The following is a 23,438-nucleotide window of genomic DNA, read 5'->3' as shown; positions in this document are numbered from 1 at the left end:
ATACATTAATTATGAATTTTTATATAAATTGTAAAAAAAAAAAAAAAAAAAAAAAAAAAAAAAATAGGAAAATAAGTATTCGTTTTATTACATCCCAGTTGTTCGATGAATTTTCATTCCTAGCAAATAGCCGGTTAGAAAACACTTTTTATCCCTCTTTTTCTTTCTATATAGCTAAACCTTCAATTACAGGAGCACGAGCGAACGGAGTAGTCGTGTTTTACGAAGCGCGATTCCTTGAACTATATTGTTTGTCGGCAATCGATATATCGTTCTTTCAACGAGTCGAAGAGAAGGAGGAGGAGGAGGAGGAGAAAGAGGAGGAGGAGGAAGCGTAACGACCTAGCCCACACCACTCTTTATATTTTTCTATCTTTTTACTCATTTACGTAACTCGAATGAGCTCGAACAACCCATTCGCGTCGATAAAAATATTAACTCTAATCGCGGGATAAGAAAATCTGCCGAAGTAGTTCGAACTTACCGATTGTAAAACTACACGATCATGTTCCGTTCATTTTCTTACAAGTAAGGAACAGAAGATGAAGAAGAGGAACAGGAGAAGGAGTAGGAGTAGGAGTAGGAGAAGGAGGAGGAGGAGGAGGAAGACTCTTGGCCAAAATCGATCGAGTAGTTCGTGGGTTCTCTATATTCTATGATCTTCCAAAGTTGAAACTAGGAATACCCACCCAGGACCGAGAATTATTCATGCTAACTACATTGCGTCGAGGATGTCTCGAAACGGACGGCAAACAACGATGAACACGTTCGAGACCAGTGGATAATCGATTACGATGAGGGTCTACCTGCTAGGCGTGCTGTGCTACTCGACGACTCTAACTACTACTACTATTACTACTGTTACTGCTACTACTACTACTACTACTACTACTATACAAAGATATTCCTACAAAATTCAGTCGATTACAATTTCTATCCGACTTCAACTCCGACTACTGCTGCTACTACTATCAACGTTCTGTTACTGTCGTTTGCTTGTAATTTTGCGGTTAACAGATACAACCGCGTTAACATTTTCTAAATAAACTTTAATTACCGTCACAGAAGTGTCGTCATTTAAAATAAAAAAAAAAGAAACAATTAACTTTTATATACTTTAATTATCTATATATCATCCTTTTTTTGTTATTATTATAATAATAACTCGTCGCCGGTTGTTATCGACGATACGATAAACGAATTTTTCTTAAATCGTTCGATTACGATGGTAAAAAAAAAAAGAGAGAGAAAAAATTCAACGTCAGTAGCAGCAGCAGCAGCAGCAGCAGCACTAACACCAATATCAGCCACCAGCTGTAACGACGACGTTAACGGTATTGATGGATAATTAATTTCTCTTCTCGCGTCTTTTTCTCTTTCTTTCTCTTTTCGTATTCGGGGGGAAAAAAAAAAACGAAATCAATGACCGATTTAAAAAAAAAAAAGAAAAAAGAAAGAAGAAGAACTAAAATTATCGAAAGTTTCGCGAGTGGTCAAATGGAAACAAAAACAACATTTGTTTAAATACGAAGAAAAGATAAGAGAAACGAAGGTTAATACGATTAAACTAAAAACGATGATTTTGATATCACAGAAAATCTTGTAACGAAAAAGATTTATAGAAGGTAAGAAAAAAAAAAAAAAAAAAAAAAAAAAAAAAAAAAAAAAAAAAAAAAAAAAAAAAGACAAAACGATGACTACGCGAGAAAGAAGAGAAGAAGAAGAAGAAAAAGAAGAAGGTGAAACGGATACGAAACGGAAAGACGAACTACTCATCGTCGGCTTAAAAAGTAAGTCGATATATTTAAAAAAAAAAAAAAAAAAAACGACTAAAACACACAGTACCAATATTTACTAAACTCGTTCGATGCTCGATAAAGATAAAGAAAAAGAAATAGAAATAGAAAAAGATAAGTAAAACACGTCCTGCAATTAATGATGTTATGTTTTGCTAATAAAAAAAAAATAAGAAATAAAAAAAAGACTCGGACGGGCTTCTGGCAAACTGGTCCTTCCCCCTGGGCGGGAGGGGGGGGCTATCAAAGAAGCAAAAAAAGAAGGAGAAAGATACAAAGAGTAGCAGCGAGAGAGAGAAAAAGAGAGAGAGGTAAAAAAGTAGAAAAATGTGCCGACGCAGGGTTTCTTATCATCGTTAAAATTTTATCGCATAACGATATAATAATAAACTATAAACACAATCGATATACTTTTTTCGAGTTAACAGAAAGGGGTTTCAATGAAATATATTTCCCCCCCCTCCTCCTCCTCCTCCTTCTCCCAACACACCAGTTGAATTTTATCCAAAAGACTCGTAACGATGAGTAACCGACGATAGATATGAACGATAAGATATAATATTAACGTAAGTATCGTAAATTATATGTATAAAAATTACAAAAAAAAAAAAAAAAGGAAAAAAGTACGAACGATAAAGAAACGATAACGCGTTATATTACGATAGAGAGAGAAAGAGAGAGAGAGAGAGAGAGATAATCGTATAATTCACACGACGATTGTATGTATACGTAAGACGAATTTGAAAATCGATGTTCTTTCTCGTTTGATAAACTTTCGGATAATTCAGTTTTTCCGCTCGACGAAAGGCGTCATGGGGTACGAACGAGACTCTATTTTCGTGTCGTTATAAAAGGACGAAGAGAAACGCGTTCTTCTGAGGGTTTCCGGTAAAAGGAAGAAAAAATAAAAAGGGAACTGACAGCAGTAGAAACGGGGAGGAGCAAAAAAAAAAAAGAAGTAGGAGGAGTAGGAGTAGGAGGTAGGTGACTGCGGTGAAACGAATAAATTACATCGAGGACATCTCATCTTTGCTTGCCGTTTCTCTACCCGTCGACGATGAGGAAAAGGAGGAAAAAGAGGAGGAAGAGGAGGAGGCTTTCTCGGTGTGACGATAACTCAAATTACAGGAGCGACGAAGTAGTTAAGAAAATTGCCACCATTCGCCGGAATGTACGGAATCTCTTTTGCGGTAAAGTCAGTTAAACTTGCGTTTCTCTCTCTCTCTCTCTCTTTTTTTTTTCTCTCACTCTCTCTCTCTCTCTCTTTTTCCTTCTTCCGCCGAGGCTATTTTTTTTTCTTCCCTCTTTTTCCTTTTTATTTATTTTAATTTCTTCCTTTTCTCATTTTCTCATTCTCTCTCTCTCTCTCTCTAACTCTTGCTGTCTCTTTTTCTCTTTAACACTTTTCTCCCCACCTAACTTTACCTCTTTTCGACCAACAGGTCAATCGAGACACGCTGAAAGAGAACTTCGGAGAAAGGCAAATGCGATGGCAAGCGAGATAGAGCAAACGAGCACTCGGTTTTCCGCAAATTAATTTTCTCGTGCAAAGAAACTTGATCTCGTTGAAAACTACATCTTTATCTCTCTCTCTCTCTCTCTCTTTTTCTATCATTCTCTCACTTTGTCTTTCTTTCTCTAACTCTTTCTTTTTTTATTCATCTATCTCTTTCTTTTATTTTTCTCTGTATCTTTTCTCAAGCGTTGGTAAGCGCATCCGCGAAATTAGCAGTTTTCCAATTAACAGACACAGAAATCTATCGTCTACTACGAGAGAAAAGATTTTTTACTTCGTTCTTACTTTGACAATAATTTCTAGCTCTCTAAGCACGAAATTGCTGGTGCCGTTGCTGCTGCTAACTATTATTTCTGCTTCATGGAATCAGTAAAATCAATGAGAGATAAAGAGAAAAATAATGAGAGAGAGAGAGAAAGAAAGAGAGAGATAGTTAACTCTACACACGCTACGATATCTCATTCGTTTCACGATTTTCGCGTTTCGATCACTTTGCGGTATTCTCAAAGAAATAATAATCTCCTATAATATACGAGTTACATTTGATAGATTACTATCAAAACTATATCGATTTATATAAGCTCATCAGTTATTTAAATCATTATTTCTTTAAAACTAATTAATCTCTTTCGTAACTCATTCGATGTGCACGTTAATTATTCAAAAAACAAAATAAAATAAAATAAAATAAAGAATCATCTTTTTCTTCCTCACTTTATTAATATTTTGTCCTGTTATAATAAATTTTTTTTTATTGCTATTTCTAAGAACGATTTATTGTTAAAAAATAATGAATAATATATAAATAAATAAATAAATAGCCAAGAAGTGTAAAAGAGAGATATCATTTAAAGGGACCAATGTCGTCAAGATGTCCTTGCTAAAGTACCTGAATAATAGTGAGGATGTCCAGCAGCGTGGGAGGGATGCAAGAGCGGATATGGCGCCCGGAACTCCATCGTGCCACTTTTCTCACAGTCCACCTCCCTCTTTCAACGAGATCCTCCTCCCGAAGCTACAAGAAGAAGAAGAAAAAGAAGGTGCCACGAGGAGGAGGCTTGCTTTCCTTCGTGACCTCGAGGCGCATTTTTTTTCACTCTCCACGCGTTGGTCCTTTCTTCAACACGTAGGCGCGGTACTTTTTCTTCTTTACGCGTTTCACAAAACACTTGTTTTATTCTTCTTATTTTTTTTTATTCTTTTCCCCTCTCCTGTTTTTTCTTTCGTTCTTTCTCTTTTTTTTTATCAAAGCAAAAGAAAATTTTTACGCTACTCTAAGAGTTACGTCAAACTTTCGTTTCAGTTCGTTTCTTAGTTAAAAGTCCTCAAAATTTTACACACCGTTCGTCTCTCGAAATGATTTGCCCACTTCTTTGGGGGGTTGGGTTCCTTAACAGTTGCGTAATTTACGCGCAATCTATGTGAAAATATTAAATGAACTTTTCGATACACAATTTGTCGTCGTTTGATGAACACGATGAAAGAAAAATGAAAAAGGTGAAGAAATAGATCTCGTAGAAAATAATATAAAGTATAATATCTTACTCGTCACAAAAATGAGAATAAGGAGAATAGATATAATAAAATGTGATCAAAGAAGAGTAGTATTATTAACGATGTGGATTGTGGATAAATAGTTGGATTCAAGAGGGTTGGTGGTAGATTGGTAGATGATAGGTGGTAGAGGGGGGGAAACCGATGCACTAATCACCACTTAATTGGCCGAGACCGACGCGGCAGGTCGCGGTATTAGGGGGCTAATTGACTGAACGCTTCGCCGTGGGTACCGGCAAACGAAAATATATTTTCACGCGCAAGTTTAGCGTAAGTAGTAAATATAGTACACGACTTGCTTGCTTCGTGTCAAGGGAGGGTAAAACGTGCGACTCGCGCGAAAATCGAATAGAAAAGTAAAAGGAAGAAGTTGAAAGGAAAAGGAGGAGAAGAGACGAAAAAAAAAAAATCAAGTTGGCCGTAGGGTCCTCTCAACTAACACGACGACGTTGATAACTATACAACTACACAAACTACACAACAACGACGACTACTACGACGACGCCTACGCTCGCGCTTGCGCTCGTATTGCACCGATACTCCTCGAAAAGTCTCGTAAATCCTCGAAAAAATCCATTCTCGACGTACGATTTCGTTGACGACGACGCGACGTGTGTTTTTCTGTCCTGTGTATCAATTGGTGTAGTTTATCGCCAGTTGCACTCGCGCACACGCTCGCTTGCTTGTTTTATCCACACGACCTCCCTCCTCTTACTCTATTTGTCTCTCCTCTTCTCTGTATATATATATGTGTCTATCACTAGTTCTATCTATATCTTTTCTATACTTCTGTATTATATTTAAACGTTCGTTTACTCTTATTCGGATCACTTGACACACGACGATGCGTCGTCGGCTGCGGCTCGTACGCGACTGAGCCAACCCGAACGGAGTTCGACGCGCTTCGTACGTCTCCGTACTGCCCTTACCCCCACCACCTAGCTACCCTGAGTACGTTTACCGTGCTTCGACCGAGATCGGCTAACGCGCGAACGAGCGAGACAGAAAGCGTACGACGAAGGGTGAAAAGAGAGAGAGAGAGAGAGAAAGAAAGAGAAAGAGAGAGAAAGAATGAGAGAGACATGGAGGGAGAGGATAGGAGGGGGAGTCTCCCTGACGCCGTTGCTGCTGCTGCTGCTGATGCCTTTCCTCCTCCTCCTCCTCTTCCTCCCCAACTACCACCACCACCTACTTACTTGCTTGCTTGCTTGCTTGCCTTGTGCTTTCGCCTTGACTGCGCCTTTCGGAGGAAGAGAACCCGTCACACGTTGTTACGCGCGTTCTTTTAGAATATATTCCCCTCGCCCCACGCCCCTCCACCACGTCCTCTTCGTCCTCTTCCTCCTCCACCAACTCTTCGTCATCCTAACTACTTCAACCTCCCTCGCGTGTTCATCGTCTCGCAACCGATTCGACGTCATTACGTGCATATATATACACAAGTAAACAAGTTAATATTTATTGTATAGTATGAGCCGCAAAGTTTTATTCTTTTTTTCTTTTTATTTGCATTTTCACACGGACTATGAGAAAAAATGAATCATTTTTTATGACTTTTCGATGCCAATATGCACAAGTTTAAATGTAATTTGTTCTCAGAGTAATTTGTTATACTAGCATCGCGAATAAAAGGAAAAACACAAAATAACCGAAAAATCAATTAATACGTTTGAAACCTTTAACCTAGCTATTTTTCGTATTAATGAATTTTTCAAGAGACAGAATATAATTGAAAGCTAATGCATACGTAAAATAGGTAGTTATAAACAGTATTAAAATCGTACCGATTTCGAATGTAAATTTTTATTCAAAGTCATGATAATTAAACATTAAAATAAAATCAATATTTTTGTTTTTTTTAATTATTATTATTAGTATTATTATTATTATTATTATTATTATTATTATTATTATTATTATTATTATTATCGTCGTTTTTGCGCGGATGTTTATAATATCCAAAATTCCACTCTGAGTTTGATATCCGGTATCGTATTCCCTTCTACCCTTCTTACATAACCATCTGTACTCTTGTAAGAGCGATATAGAATCAAGATAGAGTGGGAGGTAAGAAGAGGGGAAAGGAAGGAAGGAAGGAAGGAAGGAAAGGAAAGGAAAGATGTCCTGTCTCTGTTGCTCCTTTACGAAGCCATCTGGCGTCAAAGCGGCACGCGCTGCTGTGCCAGAGGCAGAAACGAAATTGGCGAGAGGGAGAGAGAGAGAGAGAGTCTCCTGCCCCTCCCTCCCTCTTCCTCCTAGCCACCCTTTCGTACTCATCCACCCCCTCCCTCAATTTCCTCTCTCGACTTCTATCATCCCCCTTACGAGTGTTAGTCGAAATCCAGGCACTCCGAGGACGAACCCTGCTCGTGTCACACTCGTCATCGTTAAGCCCCCATCTTTATCCCTCCCTCTTTTTCTTTACCATAAAATTCGAACGGAAACGTGGTAGGGGCAAATCGAATGATCGTCCTGAATTTTTCTCCTATTATCTAACTCATCCTTCTTTTTTTTTTTTTCTTGTATCACCTAATAACGAGTTAAATAAAACGAATAGATGTAGTACTTTACTCGCTTATTTGCTTGCTTGCTTGCTTGTTTACTTACTTACTTACTTATTTACTTAAATACTCAAATATCATTATTTGCCAATATCCTTTTAGTTCCAAGTCAAATTACTCGTGCAAATTCTAATGGATGAGAACGTGTGTGCATGTTCTTTCTCGGTAATATATGTGGTTTTCAAATAGATAAGAGAGAGAAAGAAATAAGAAGAAATCGAGCCAAGAAAAAAGAAAACATAGAAAAGAAGATACATATGTATACATGTATACATTCACACACAACATACAAATATAACGCCGCACGTTAATACGACGCTGAATCACGATGAAAATTGCAGTAGCGGCATGATCGAGCCGCTCGTAAAACTGTTATGATTGACCCATTCACCGATGATTAGCGCTTTACGGAAATCACGGTGCAACGCTCGTAAAGTTCATTACATGGTGAAGGAAGCCATAGGAATCGACCACTTTACTCGGAAGTCAAAGTTCACTTTATATACACCACTGAGAAAATAGTCTCCCGATGGTTCGCGTTTTCACGTTATAAAACAACAAGCCGCGAAGATGAACGGTGAGCCGATCTTTCCAAACTTTGGAAGGAAAAAAAACCACCGCCGTTTCGTCAGTGGCAAATAATAAGAAGTTAACGAGAAACAATGGGAAGGGAAGGGAAGGGAAGGGAAAGAAAAAAAATATGAAAAGTAAAGAGTTTAAGTCCATTATCGACAATTTTCTTATTATTGTTATTATTATGTAAGCCGTGTTACTCTAACGTTACGACGAATGCCAGTGTCCGTTATCTTATCCTTATAATTTGACTTGACCATTAAGTTAGCGCGCCGTAACGGTCGTCCACACATTTATTATACCAACCGAAGGCTGTAATTTTACTCGTGGCGTTCGTTCGCTTCACGCAAATGAACACGATTGTCTTCTTCTACGGGGCCTTCGAAAAAACTGAGTTAATACGAGAGAAACAGAGAAAGAGAGAGAAAAGAATAAAAAAGAAAAAAAAAAAAGAGTAAGAAAGAGAGATTATTATAATATAACAGCAAAGTTGTTTCTCTTATCATATAAGCGCTTAGGGAATATATCTAGTATTTACGTTTTGCGCAATATTTCACGTTTGGCGTGGCAATTAATCGAGTAGGTTGCATCGTGAAAGAAAACTAAAAGATACCCAGGAGCTATCGTACCGAAACGCGCCGGCGGTCCAATAAACTGACATGGAAAATAAAGTTTATCGTTAAGCCGATAACCACTCGTCCTTTTCTTTTCTTTTCTTTTCTTTTCTTTTTTTTTCTTTTTCTCTTTTCTCTCTGTCTTTTTCTATTTTTCTCTCACTCTTTTTCAGCTCTTCGTTTACGTTCGAAGATTAAAGCAAATAGCGGCTTCGCGTGCCATAAAAGAAAATTGCTTTTTCTTCAATCGAACCTTTACCGATAAACGCTACCTACCTACATACCTACCTACCTATCTACCTCCTACCCTACTCTAACTGCTGCTCCTGCTGCTGCTGCTGGGATGCGTTTAAATTCGACCCCGAACTAAACCAAAAAAGGGATCGACTATGTTACGCGAAAATGATCTTTGCGAGAAAAAACTATAGGAAAAAACTCTAGATAGGGATGAAATCTCGTGACAAAGTCCCGAACTTGAAAAGTCCATTTACCTGATGCAAATTCGTGTACATCGATCCAATAGCGATCGTCCTCTTTCCTTCCTTTTTTTTCTCTCTATTTATTTTTATTTCTTTCTTTTTCTTTTTTTTTTCTTTTTCTTTTTTTTTTGAGAAATAAAATACGACCAACGAAACGATAAATCGTACGTATTCGATAAAAAGCTATAGTAAATATATCGTATCTATTTAATTAAGGAATCCATTTGAAAATCGGCCATCTAATATCGATTCTATTTGAGTTAATCAAATTTTCTTTTTTTTTTTTTTCTAACAAAATTGAATCTATTTTATCCTATTTCGCAAGACCCATCGCGCGAGAACATAAAAATAATGTACAAAATTTTACGCGAAAAAAACGAAAGACGCGTTTAAAAATCAAAAAAGAAAAAAAAAAAAAAAAAAAAAAAAAAAAAAGAAAAAGAAACAAAACCTTCGACGCGAAAAATCCTATATCCGCTATCTACTTTTTTTTTTTTCTCTTCTCTTTCGCTATTTTTGTTCTCTCGTTCGAGCCCAAAAGAAAAAGAGTACCCCGATAGAACGCTAATATCATTCGCCGCCTTGCTATTTGCGCGATATACGTGGCGCGCTTTTGTAAATCCTCGACGCGTGCTTGCGAGAGGGAGAGACTTTTGTGGTATGAGGGGTTGCCGAGATACCAGAGAAAGAGAAAGAGAGAGAGAAAAAGAGAAAGAGAGATAGAGAGTGAGAGAGAGAGGGATAGTAAGTGCGAGTAAGAGGGTGAAACGGCGAACAGTTAGGTTCAGAGAGACCAACAGGAGGCGGCTGTCTGTCGAGCAAAATCAATGCGTGCCGGCGACAGAGAACTACCCCTCTTTCTCCCACCAACCCTCTGATTCTCTCTCTCTCTCTCTCTCTTTCTCTCAGGCACTCTCTTTTCCTCGTCTCATTCACCCCCGTCTCGTTCTGTTCTCTCCTCTACGAACTTGCATGGGCCAACGAACAAACGGTTGGTACGCGCACGAGTCTTCTTCTCACTCCCATATTTGCTTGCTTGCTTGGCTGTTAGCTAGCTAGCAAGCTAGCTGCTAGTCTCAACCAACTTTCACTCTCCTGCCTTCGGGGGAAGGGGGACTAATAAGCTGTATTATTTTTATCACGCTCGAACGAGTAAAGGGTAACTACCCCCGAATACACACCTCAATACGTATCGTTAAAAACGATTCGTATCAGATACAGAGAGAGAGTGATAGATAGATGTGAAGAAATACACGTTTTATTTCTATTGTTCTACGTGTATATTTTAATTGGATCATATTGATTGATTGATTGATTTATTGATTTATTGATCGATGGATCATCATCGATCATATTTCGTAATATCTTTTCATAGAGGGATTCATTTTGTCCAAATTTCTAAATGCGTTCGTTCTACCGATATGTAGCCGATTACAAAGAGAAGAAGAGAGAAACAGGGTGGTGATAGATAGAGAGACGGGGGTGGCAAGGGAAGAGAGGAAGGATGATAATGAGACTTGATTTTAGTTGAACGTTCAAAGCGTACGATGTTAATGTATCGTTTATGGCTTTTACGGCTCAATAAATTTTCCATTTCGAGCGTTGAAATTTTCGATGCAAAGCCAACCCATCTCCACCTCCACATCCTCATCCTCATCCTACTTCTCTCTTCTCCCCCTTATTTTACTCTTCGTGCTTTGCTCTACTATCTCGTACCTTCTCTTTCTAGTTCCCGGCCAATTGTTCTCGTTCTTCTAACGCATCCCACGTTATTTCCATTATTTTCAACCGGGTATACGGAATTACCAGGACTCGCGAGATGCGTTTAATTATAGGAAAAAATGTCGGGGACAGTGCGAGCGTGATAATGAAATTTCTACGTCGACGAATGCTCGAGAGAGAGAGAAAAAGAGAAAAAGAGATAGAACGAAAAACGGGATGGGGAATAAATTTTCAATGCGATATTTCTCACGACTTTTTTTCCTCCCTAACAGCAATCCCCATTAATAAATACATATGAAATATCGATAAACGTACTATTACGGTAGGTAGGTAGGTAGGTAGGTAGTGTGAGTATGTACTTTGTATTTAATATTTCGTTAATACCCTCGAGGGTTAACACTTAGTCGTCGTCGTCGTCGTCGTCGTTCGTGACGTTCACGGTCGCGAATCATCCGTTTTCCTGCTGGAACGACGAACAGGGAGAAAACGGGAACGCCTAGCTCCAAGTTCGTGTCCCAAGTGAAACGATCCGTGGAGACGACCGCGAGGGATCCCTGTAAAAGCTACTACTCCGGAACGGCAGTCGGTGGTTAATTATTAACACGAAACCCAGCAACGGAGCTCACGACTACTATTACTACTACTACTACTACTACTACTACTACTACTATCTTTCTCTCTCTCTCATTCTCTTTGTGTTTCGTGTTAAAGACATTGTACACCACAGACTGGTTAGATGAACATCTTTCGTACACGAAATGCAAACATTACCTAAAAAAAAAGTGTCCAACAAAATTGATTGATAAATATATTCGTCATCGTGAGAAAAGAGTCACATTTGTTTGTTAAACAAATAAAAATCAACGTTATAATTATAATTAAAAGTATATACGAATTAAAATAAAAATACATCGTATACTCTTTAATTTTTGTTTGTTTGTTTTTTTTTTTTTTATAGCAACGAGACCGATCGGACCGAAAATTTTGTCATAGTAAAAAAATCCATTAAAATAAGATTACTCAGCGAATAAGAATGCTTCTTGAAAGTTAGCGTCGTGTCTCAGGGAGGAGGACGACGACGACGACGACGATCGAGAGCACCTTTCAAAAGGGATAGGAGAACTACGAATTGAACGAGAATCTACGTCGAAATCGAGCCTTTTGGCAGCGTGCCTGGAAAGGAAGAGTAAACGCAAAGACGGTACAAGAAGAGGCGACGCTATCAGAGCGAAACAGGGATGGTGAAGGGAGGAGGGTGGTAGAGAAGCAAGAAGGAAGAAAAGAGAAGCAGAGAGAAAGAGAAAGAGAGAGAGAGATGCAGAAGGAACCCCTTCCTCTAGTATCACCCCAATAGGAAGCTTCAAACGAGGGTAGAAGGAGCGAGGCTAGGCACTCGATGACGTTGATATCGATTCCTAAGGGAGGAGTAAAACGACTACTACTACGACTACTACTACTACTACTACTACTCCTACTACTACTCTACTACTAGTTCCTGGTGCTACTTTAACCTCTCTCTGCTCAGAACATACAGAGTAAGAGAAAGATAGAAAAAGAAAGAGAGAGAGAGAGAGAGAAACGATGTCCCACTAGTAGGGGTGCCACAAAAGGAGGGTTAGCTGACGAGAATCCGCGGAGTTGGCTCGCTAATTCGAATTTAGGCGTCGGCCGGGGTTGGCAAGTGGGCGCAATGCGGTGTCACGCTGCGGGTGCCTCTAACCCCCTTCATCTCTCGACACCCTCTTCTCTTCTCTTCTCTTCTCTTCTCTTGTCTTCTCTTCTCTTCTCTTCTCTTCTCTTCTCTTCTCTTTTCTTCTCTTCTCTTCTCTTCTCTTCTCTTCTCTTCTCTTCTCTTCTCTTCTCTTCTCTTCTCTTCTATTCTGTTCTGTTCTGTTCTCCTCCTCTTCCTCCTTCTCCCAACCCTCGTTTCAACATGTTCCGTACTTTCCTCCAAGAGCTTTCCTACCACCCTCACGTCCTAAGCTGCCAGCAGTGTAGCGGTTCGATCCTCTCGCTTAAGCCCTCTGCTAAGTCTCTTCGACACCTTCGACATCGCTTTCTACCTCTCTCTCCAAGTCGAACCGATTGACCCTGATCAACCTCCTGATCTTGATCCTTCCTTTTCAATCGTTTCTTCACCTCCCATTCCTCTATCTATCTATCTATCTATCTATCTATCTATCTATCTATATATCTATCTATATATATATATATTTATTTCTACTAGAATTTTGCGGGAATGATAAGCCCTCAGGATTTATTGCATCACTGTGCAACATTAAATGAAGGAAATTAGATGATTTTTTTTCTTTCTTTCTTTCTTTCTCGTTTTCTTCTTCTTCTTCTTCTTCTTCTATTTATAAAAGAATCATATCGATTATTATTTTGTTCTCTTTGTCGAATAAACATGGAAGCAATCTACGATCGCATATCTAAAGAAGAGTTAAAATATATCTCTCAGCAGGAAATGAATATAATTGTGCGAGATACTTGGTTGGAGATATCATTGGATGAAAAAAAAAAATAATAATGATAAAAATTAATAGATTGAATAGATAATCGTATCTGATTTGTAAGTCTTCTTCTAGTAGGAAATAGATCGAACGATAATATATGTATATGTGTGTATCGATTATCTTGCTTTTTCTTTCGAAAGTGAGTCCAGTATATATTTCCTGGCGCGTGTAATCCTGTTTCCATGAGGCTTTACGAAAGAGCAAGAGAAAGATATAGTCGAACGAGACTTAAGCGTCCCAAGAGAGAATATCATGGATAAGTCCCAGTATAAGCGTCACGAATTTACGTAAATCGAGAGTTCTCTGCGGTATATTAAAACGGTGGAACCATCATGGAGGGTGGTGGTGGTAGTGGTAATGGTTTAGCCATACCATTTGGAATTCATTATTAAATGAACGAAAATTTTTATCAAGAAAATTATTAAGAAAATAATCTAGAAGAAAATGGTGAAAAAAATGATATCGAAAGAAATGAATTGTTGTTGTTGTTAGGAACACCTGAACAAAACGAAATATATGGATTTCTAATACTTTCCATTACGAATGTGATTATTATAGCAAGATACATCGGGGAAATGTAATAAAAATAGTCCTACGTCATGGTGAATCTTTGCCAACCTATTTTGGATCTCCCTCGGAAATGACTCGACTATTAATAACAGTGCTTCTAAAGCAAATGTTGTTTTATGACTTCAAATGCAGGATTCTTACGGTGCACGCGTGCAAGCTAAAAAGTAATGAACTTGGTGCAAAGTTACGCGTTGCAGGGCTTTTCGCTTGCCGATAAGCTAAAAAAAAAAAATAAAAAAAGAGAGAGGGTTAAAAAGAGGAGAAAAAGGAAGAACAAAAAGAAAAAAACCAGGAAACTCCAAACGTTACGGAATAACCTTAACGAAACCAGACGCCAGTCACGATGCCTTCGGGTTTGTTTTCTTAAGAAATATGTATATATATATATATATATATATATATATATACATTATTTGCACACTATATGTATGCACAAGAAGCTCGGCGGATAAAACCTTCAAGTTATCCTTGACGGCCTTGACGTGTTTCGGAGAAGCACCCGTTTGTAACTTCCTTCCTTTTTATCTTTACTATGCTCAACAACAATAAAAAAGTTAGGGAAGAATAATAAAAAGTTAGGTTGTAAAAAAGAAAAAAAAAAGAAACATTTAATGCAGCTTACCTACCAATTCATCTTGTAACAACAACAAGAAATATATATCTAACTTTTAATAATAATAATAATAAATAACGATGTAATAAATATATATATATATAAAAAAAAGAGAAAAAATAAGAAATTACCCCGAGTAAAACAGTATCGTATCGTATCGTAAAATATCAAGGTAAAAGTTGTTTTTCCTAGAGGGTTTCGAGGAAATCATACAAATAACCGGAACTCCAAGCAAAGTGGCTGGAAACAAGGAACCCTTGTGAAAGCTTAATGAGATCCAAACATCTTCCTCAATCCTACAATACTCTTACAGTCTTAACCTTGATAAAGGTATCTCCTGTCCGATCCATTTGGCCTAATGCTACGGAAACGTTAGACCCCCTAAGAAATAAATCACGTACTATATACGCACCAATCTCCTAATATCTTTTTTATCTATCATTAAAAAATAAATACCCTAAAGGAAGCGAAAGAAATAATGCATTTATGCATTGAACAATTTTTACTTATTTCCTTTTTTCATATTAGCATAAGAGAAACGTATATAATGTTTCATATTTCTCGTTGAGATTATCGGCAAACCGATCAAAGAAACGACCAACAAACTAGAAGACCGATCGTAACCTCGAGCGAAATAGAATGTTAGGTAAGAAACATTCGGACAAGAATAACAAAAACGAAAAGGAAAGAGAGAGAAAAAAAAAATAAAGAAAAAATATAAAAGCTAAAGAAAGGAAAGATTTTGCGGGTATGAGTTAGAAAAGGGGGTTGAGGAAAGCAAAAGAAAAGATAAAGGAAAGAAGAAAATATAGAGGAAAGAAGGTAAAAAGAGGTAGTGAATTCACTCGAACGCAAACCATCAGGCCCTCTCCTCCTGGATGGCTCTCGACCGTCAGTATCCTTTTGTCTGTCGGATTTTTAAGAGCTTCACTCACGTCTCATCCACTCACCCTGTCTCGTTCTCTACCTCTTACCCTCGGCCTCATCGACGTCCATGTATCTTTCTACGAGTAGGTGTATCTATAGGAGTTACACAGGTATATCTACACCGTATATACATATGTATATATACTTACAACCCCCTTAAAAAGCGCGAAGAACCGAGGAGAACGAGAATAAGGAGAAAGAGGGAGTGCCGGCCGGCCGTTGTTTCAGCATCGACCAAGCGAAAAGTATTTTCACATTTTTCTACCATCTTTCTTTTCATCTTGATAGAACATTTTCACAAAACGATGTCTTAGAAACGTTTATATCTAAGACGATCATATTTACTAAACGACGTTGACAGTGTGTCATCGATGAAACGTACAAGTACAATATCGATCATCTTCATTAAAATAATATTCTTACAAATTTATCGATCGTAGAATTGAAATTTGTTTCTTCAAAGTGGCGTTGTGGTTTAACGACAAAAATGCATATAAGACTTTGAACGAATAGAAGAGCGAAAAATGGAGAATAAGTGCGTCTCTGTTGTAGATAACGTTAAATTATAGTTGGATAACATCGAAAAATCCAAGAAGGTTCTTACGATGTAAAATGATTTCTAATTTTCATGGCACGTTTGAACGAAGAAAAATTCTTCCTCTGTTAAAATAATATAGAAATTACGATGACATTAATCTTCTCTCTTTCCTGGTTAAAAATTCTTTTATATCTTCGCTCTTCGTATCATTTTAAATTGTCTATAAAATAATATTTATATTAACTTACCTTGATCCTTATCCGGAGCCTTGGCAGGAATCTTTTTGTCCGGTGCCTTTGGCGAACAGTTTTTTCGTGCCGGTCTGACAGTCAAAGTTTGAGGAACCTATACAAATGTCAAAGATAAACTATAAAAACTTATATATTTCGTATAGTAATTAAATGTATCGTCAATGAGGGATGAAAAAAAAAAATATATAAAAAATCAAAGAAAATATAGAAAGTAAAGACTCACCACCTTCTCAGATCTCTCCCCAGAAGGTAATCTAGCGATGGAAGCGTCAGGACTATCTTCAGGAGGAGGAGGTTGTACAATCCAATTGTATTCTCTTTTTTCTATGGGTAATCCCCATCTTTCGTATTCGAGACTTTGCGTACGTAAAGTTTCGTAACAATCTAGACAGACCACCGCGAAGTCACCGTTCTCCAATAGCAAACTTTTTTCCGGTTGTTTGTGATACCTTAGGAATGGGAAATCCTTAACGGGCAATGCTCGAATGCGCTTTCTGTAGGTCGTAATGCCGCAAACGTAGCAGCAATAATCATGAGTGTTGTACTGTCTACCAACGATTTGCTGAGATTCGTATCTACGCCATTGCGCAAGAAGGGTGTGATAACAGAAAGTGCAGACCAACGCCGAACCATCTTCCCTGAGTTGTTCCGCGTTTGGTGGCGAATTGTGACGCAATAATTCGGGAAAGTATGGGGCGTTGCGACCCTGAGGATGCCCGTACAAAACTCTCGCGAGCGTTAAATCGCTGTGTAAACCGCATAGGAAACAATAGATCGAGCTGCTCGATGTACCAGGATTACTACCGAATGTCCGATCCGAACTCGTACTCGGTGGAGTGGCAATTGAGCGGTTCACATCACCGTTTGGATGTGGACTAGGAATATCATACCTGGAAAAAGAAATGTTTATGCTTGAAAAATAAATTCTATATTATATATTTATACAATATATAATATTGAAACAAACGAATGAAGTTTAATTTAAACGCACCTGCGACGTTCTAAAGGAACGCGATCTGCATCCATACTTTCCCATTGAAGCGTTAGGTGAGTCACACAATGACTACAAGCTAATACTCTTCCATGGCTATCCATGCAAGCGTTCTCGGAAGTACGTGCCATCCCTCTTAAACACGGAAAATGCATAGCGTGTGAATTCATTCCCTCTGGACTCGTAGACAACCTGGTGTTAATAAAAGAAAAACCATTGTAATGTAGATTACAATACAGATTTACGACAACATGAATATATATATATAACGTGATCTATGAAAACAAACTTACCATTCCATATGTGTATGAGAACATAATCTCTCGCAAATATAGCACCTATAATTTTGGCCAAGCACGACGGTACCGTTTTCAGCGGGACCATTACTAGGAGAATTTCGTTGGCCCAGAGTAGGAGCTTTAAGGTTTACGGTGCGTTGCTTATTTGTGGCAGCAGTCGATTTGTTCAAATCGTACGGCTTAAACCGAATATCACTACCAGCGGAATTGGCTGGTGATTTTGCAATAGCTGGACGTGGCAAAAGACCTTGTGAAAGATAAAAACAATATGGTTTAAAAAAAAAAAAAGAAAATAATGCAAAGATAGAGATAACGTCGTATAACTGTATATATGTGCATATACATATACAAACATGTAAGAGATAGACTTAGTTTGTTACGTAATTGTTACCTTGCAGTCGATAATCCATACTTTGTCCGACAGGATGTACCTCGTGGTTCTCTCCGCCAAATACTTGTTGCTTCTGCGGAATAGCCTTGTAACAAATAGAACAAACTTGTACCATTCCCTGAGGACTAATAGGACTAGCTCCGGGTGGGGGTCTCAAACTGTAGATAAAAGGAAAGTATGCTTCTTTTTCGGGATTAGAACAGCAGTAGAGCAGTCTAATACTGGATGAAGGGTACTCGAGAGCGCACGTATAACAGATAAAAGTAGTCGTGTCCATCATGGGCGTTGCTCGTTTACGAAGCGTATAATTCCGATCGCCGTGCGGTATGCCCTGCCGCATATATGTCTTCCATTGTACTAAAAGATGATTTTGACATGCCGAACAGGCCTAAAAGAGAGAAAAATATTAACGGTATGTAAGGAGAATGATGTAAGTAATTAAATATGGAGTCAATATTTAAAAGACATTCAACAAGATATACATATATGTACCTGTACTCGACCAGCACTGTCCATAGGTCGACTCCTACTTGGCCTCGGATGAAGCATCAATGATGGAAAAAACGGTGGAGGACTTTCGGAAGGTTTTGGTACATTTGGCAGTGGTTTTGCCGCGATGTGACTCAATGATCCTCTTTTGAATTCATCCCCGCAAATGTAGCATACTTCTGTTACTGAATTTTTGTCCGGCATTGATAAATCCAAAATATCAGTACCAATACTGGAGGAGGATCCACCGCTGTAGATGGCTGAACACGTTATGAACGATAATGAACATAACATTCCTGTTTTATTTCCAATGCCTTATATGCTTGAAGCGCTATTATCATACTGCACGTGGCCTAGTTTATGTTTATATTTTTGCAAGCATTATCAATATATGTGCGCTCGACTAAGAGATTCATTAAGACTTATTATTTTTCTACGACTGAATCAAGTTATGTTATGAGATTTATTTCCATCGTTGCGATTATGCAATAAGAAAATATTTATTTCAAATAGGAATAAAAGAAGAAAAAGAAGAAGGATAAAAAAAAAAGAATAAATAAAAAAGGAGGAAAAAAAAAAACAAAATAAAAAAAATCAAGCTAATTAATGCTTTCAAAGAAACAACTTAATGCATGTATATCGGTTGTGCATACATTAGAAGAATTATTCGCGAGAAATAATTTTCTTAGTGTTATCTATATAACTGTTAACCTTTACTTATATACAAAACGTTTACATTACTAAACGGAAGGACTAAGACCAATGTAAATAACGAATACATTCGCTTATTTGTTTCAACTACATTCTAAAAAGAGATAACTACTTCAGACGTGAAAAGCGGCATTTATTCGTATCAGATATCGCGTCATGATCTCACGTCGAAGTTATTTCAGAAAGTGTAGTTTAGTACTGTATGATAATAATTCAATCAGGCACTCCCATTATTAGGAATCCAATCTAATTTTACCAGCTACTATAGTCAATTGTTAAATTCCCATTATAAATATATGCAAAGGTATTAACGTAACGGAGATTTGAAATAATCGCAATTAATTTTTCTTTCCTGTCGTACTTATCGATTCTTTTCAATTTACAAAATTTCGAAAAATAACGAAAAATAAATCATATTATTGTACTAATATTTACCTTGAGATTGAGGAGTTAAAGCAGCTGTAGGTGCAGGCGAACTCCTAGGTCCATGTCTTAAATCCAGTGCAGCTTCAGACATTTTAACATCTTCAACAGGTTGTCGGGGACTTTGCAACCTTTGATGAGGAGACTGCAGTCTCTGATGTGGAGATTCCATAGTGAGCCTTGCTTGTTCTAAATGCCTTGGAGTTTCTGCCATATTAGAATGGGGTCTCGATAATTCAACTGAATTCGATGGTGGTCTTGTTTGTTCCACCCTGGGTGATAGTGAACTAGGTGGAAGCCGTGGAGAAGCACCCACTGGCCGATTTTCTTGTTTCATTTGTGGTGCCTGATCATTGGTTAACCCTAGAACTTGAGCCGCATATTCACCCTGAAGAGCCATTTCTGCTCCAGTAAAAGGCCCACCATCGCATCTTTTTAACCAATAAAGTCTTTCACTATGGAGCCTACCCTCTTGCTCGAAACCTTCCCATTGTTGCAAGAGCACAGCGTAACAAAGATTGCATGCTTTGACTGCTCCGCTTCTTGATCCTTCACCGCAATATCCAGCCGGTGGTTCATGGGCTTCGAGAAATGGAAAATAAGGTTCATTTGAGCCAGGACTTGGTTTCACTCTCAGCCAATATTGATCGGCATGCCCTATGGATCCACAGACAAAACATATCTTTGTCCCACCGGTGTCATCGGTGGGTGGATTTGGTTGTGGAGTTGGGAGTGATTGCCCTTCGAGTCCCGGCTCAGTTTTAATAAAGACTTTGCTATCCATCATGTCAGGAAACCATTGGGTCTTTTCATGCCTTCAAGCTTTTATAACCTTGTATTTGGCACGTATACACGATCAAAACTTGTAGTTACAAGGAAGGTTTCTACTTCTTGTATAAGCCTGTAACATAAAAAACAGAAAGAGTAAAATTACATACTTAATAGAAAAATGTGTAAAAATAAAATTCCTAACGTTATATTGTATTGTAATATCATGGTAGTTAACAAGGAACAATTTTTTACGCAATCAATGATTACATTAAAAATATAATTAGAAAAGAATGATTGAATTTAAAAACATACGACAAACTACTTTAAAGTAGTTGCATTGTATGTAAATGAGTTTATTTGGATGCAGCTGTGACCTCATTCTCTGATGACTATATAGAAAACACATGGCAGCCGAATATGTCAACATGAACTTTTATATTAGTACATAGGTACATTTTATTGAGAAACTTAAACACGTAAAACTACAATCAAGAAGTATATATAAAAATAACTATAAAACGTTATCAGATTACGTGCTGATGTTCCGATGAGTATTAATTCGACATTAAAGTCGCATTATGTAGAGAGAATGCTTTAATTTTCAGACAAGTTGGATTACAACGAGCGGTTTGGTATAAACTTTATAGCGCTTAGAATATACAGTGCCAAGTAACAATGCAAAAACAACTACCATGAGATTTATAGAAGAGAATAAAAGTAAAGCATTCATTCTCACAGTCACATCACTAATATATATATCATTTGGAAAGATTCAATTTCTTTAGGAAGCATAACTTAGAAAATTTAATAAATCTCACGATGCACCGAGGTGCCGCACGTGCGATGCTTTTAGAATACCGTAACATGTGGTATTTTTGGAGCATAGCTGACTCGACATTTACCGACACCGACCAGAAAACACCATTTCGGATATCGGTAAGACAATTAAAAATTAACTAAAATGGAAAGTTGAATCTTAAACAAACGAAATATCGTTTGTCAAGTCAACAACTAGCAAAGAATCAATAAATGATCGTTAAACTATCACACAATTCGTACAATTTCGTTCATTTTCTGACGACGATGACGACGACGACGACGGCGACGAAGACTACGACGATTACGAGTAAGAAGATAACGCTTTTCTCGTTAGCACAAAGAAGCAGCACTAAATACTGTGCTTGTTAAAGTACACCGTGAGCATAATAAAATCAAAGAATAATATTTCTGTTTCTTTCAACGAGAAGTTAAAAAGAAAATAAATAAATAAAAAAGAAAAAGAAAAACAATCGAAGATAATAATCTGTTGGTTGTAGCGAGCGTTGGTTCGGTTGAATGGTGGTGGTCGATCGGAACCATTTGTAAATCGCGTTTTCGGTGACCGGGAACGGGTCTGGCGCATAGGGTCAGAGGTTAAAACGGCGTACGACGGCGGGTCGAGGTTATCCGCGGATCAAAGGGACGGCTTCTCGTGAGAGTGTGAGAAACAGAGAGAGAAAGAGAGAGAGAGTAAGTGAACAAGAGAGAGAAAGAGCAAGAGAGAGAGAGAGAGATAGAGAGAGAGAGAACAAGAGAGAGGAGAAAGAGGAAGAGAGAGAGGAAAGAGAGAGAGAGGAAAGAGAGAGAGAGAGAAGAGAGAGAGAGAGAGAGAGAGAAAAAAGGAACTATCGTAGGATAAACGTGAGAGGCACGGAAGAAGAAGAAGAGTTGGAAACACAATAGGGGGAAAGGCACGCATTGTCGGTGGCTTCCGTGGCTACCGAAATACGCACCCACGATGAGGACGACACCACCACCACCAGCATCCACCAGCGCACCACTATGGGCATAAAGCAGTAACGAATGAGCCGAAGTGAAGCAGCGGCCAGCGCTGCTACTACTGAATTCGTCAACCATTTTTCATGATCCACTCACGTTTTCACAGTTCGAGATGAACGGCCAAAACATCTCTGATGATTTCTTGATAATTTTATATCGTTTCCTCGCCGTTCGGATGAAACCTTTCCTCTCTTATCTCGTATTCTAGTCTCTGCCATACGTGCTCCGAGACCTCACGTAGTCACGGGGTGTCACCTTCCAATTGACTTTACGTCTCCTTTCGTACATATTTACATTTAATATCCACCATGTAACGATCCTTGGACACGTGTTACTTCTACGCGTCTGTTAATTACACGATAATGACTCTTCTCAAACTACGAACTATACATTTTACGTGGGCACGGCACCTCGACTTTGCCTCACTTCACCGCCATGTTGCAAAATTGCAATCCGTTTCCCATACTGCCACGCAGCTTCGTCATATGACAGTGCCGACTTGTCAACCAATCAACGCCATCGACGCATGCGCATATACATATTATCGTTATGATACTAACGCCACCTTACCTTTTGGCGCCACTTTCGAACTCAACCGGCTTAATGCGATCTCTACATTTTTCTTTTACTTCCCTCACTCGCTACTCATCGATTTTTCTTACTTTCTTACATTCTACTTCGTGATCTTATTAGAACTATCGCGCGCTTATTCGATCTAGTATTTTAATGCTGGGAGAAAGATTCTAGATTTTTATTTTAGTATCGTAGTAATAGGTGAAATATTTTCGTGCATTTTTATCTACCATTTTGGCGGCATCTTCGAAATTCATACCTTAATTGATTATTTTCTTTCATTATTTACTTTTATACTATCGATGTAATTTAATTAATTTGCTTGGAAAACAATTTATGAACTATTTGCTATTAACTTATAAGGATATAATAAACATTTTCATTTTGCATAATGAAAAAAATCAATAGTTGACAAGTTTTTAATTCAATAGTCAATTTTAGAAATTCTCTTTTTGGATAAAGGATCAGGTTATTAGGCACATATACTAAGAACAGAAACATCGGTGTTTCACAATATTTAATCAACATATAATATATATATATATTGGTACGCTAAAAATTACCTTTTATAAGTTGCATCATCTTCGTTTGAATATGCCACCGTGTTAAGTGGATTCCTGTTATAATATTAATCAAAAATAATTGGGAATATTTGAAAAATACTCTTTTGCAAATTAGAATTTTTAGAAATACATTTTTTTCTCAATTTTTTTTGAAAAGATTGATAATATACATATATATA

At 37.8% G+C, this 23,438-nt stretch overlaps 1 protein-coding gene across 1 annotated transcript in view; it reads right to left on the bottom strand.

The window, feature by feature from the left end:
* The window catches only part of LOC106791622, a 91,795-nt gene extending 69,206 nt beyond the window's left edge, over positions 1 to 22,589 (bottom strand). The window contains exons 1-8 of the mRNA XM_014757407.1: positions 22,220 to 22,589; positions 19,547 to 20,435; positions 18,404 to 18,660; positions 17,912 to 18,299; positions 17,515 to 17,767; positions 17,222 to 17,413; positions 16,454 to 17,120; positions 16,228 to 16,324 (exon numbers count right to left, since the gene is read on the bottom strand). Coding sequence (XP_014612893.1) covers positions 16,228 to 16,324; positions 16,454 to 17,120; positions 17,222 to 17,413; positions 17,515 to 17,767; positions 17,912 to 18,299; positions 18,404 to 18,660; positions 19,547 to 20,321 — 2,629 coding nt within the window. The 5' untranslated portion in view covers positions 20,322 to 20,435; positions 22,220 to 22,589. The remainder of the gene's footprint in view (positions 1 to 16,227; positions 16,325 to 16,453; positions 17,121 to 17,221; positions 17,414 to 17,514; positions 17,768 to 17,911; positions 18,300 to 18,403; positions 18,661 to 19,546; positions 20,436 to 22,219) is intronic.
* Positions 22,590 to 23,438: the final 849 nt, after the last annotated feature.

Source organism: Polistes canadensis, unplaced genomic scaffold (genome assembly GCF_001313835.1).
Source record: "Polistes canadensis isolate GaletaPanama2010 unplaced genomic scaffold, ASM131383v1 scaffold_8, whole genome shotgun sequence".
Classification (NCBI taxonomy): Eukaryota; Metazoa; Arthropoda; class Insecta; order Hymenoptera; family Vespidae; genus Polistes; species Polistes canadensis.
This window is presented reverse-complemented; position numbering and strand designations above follow the sequence as displayed.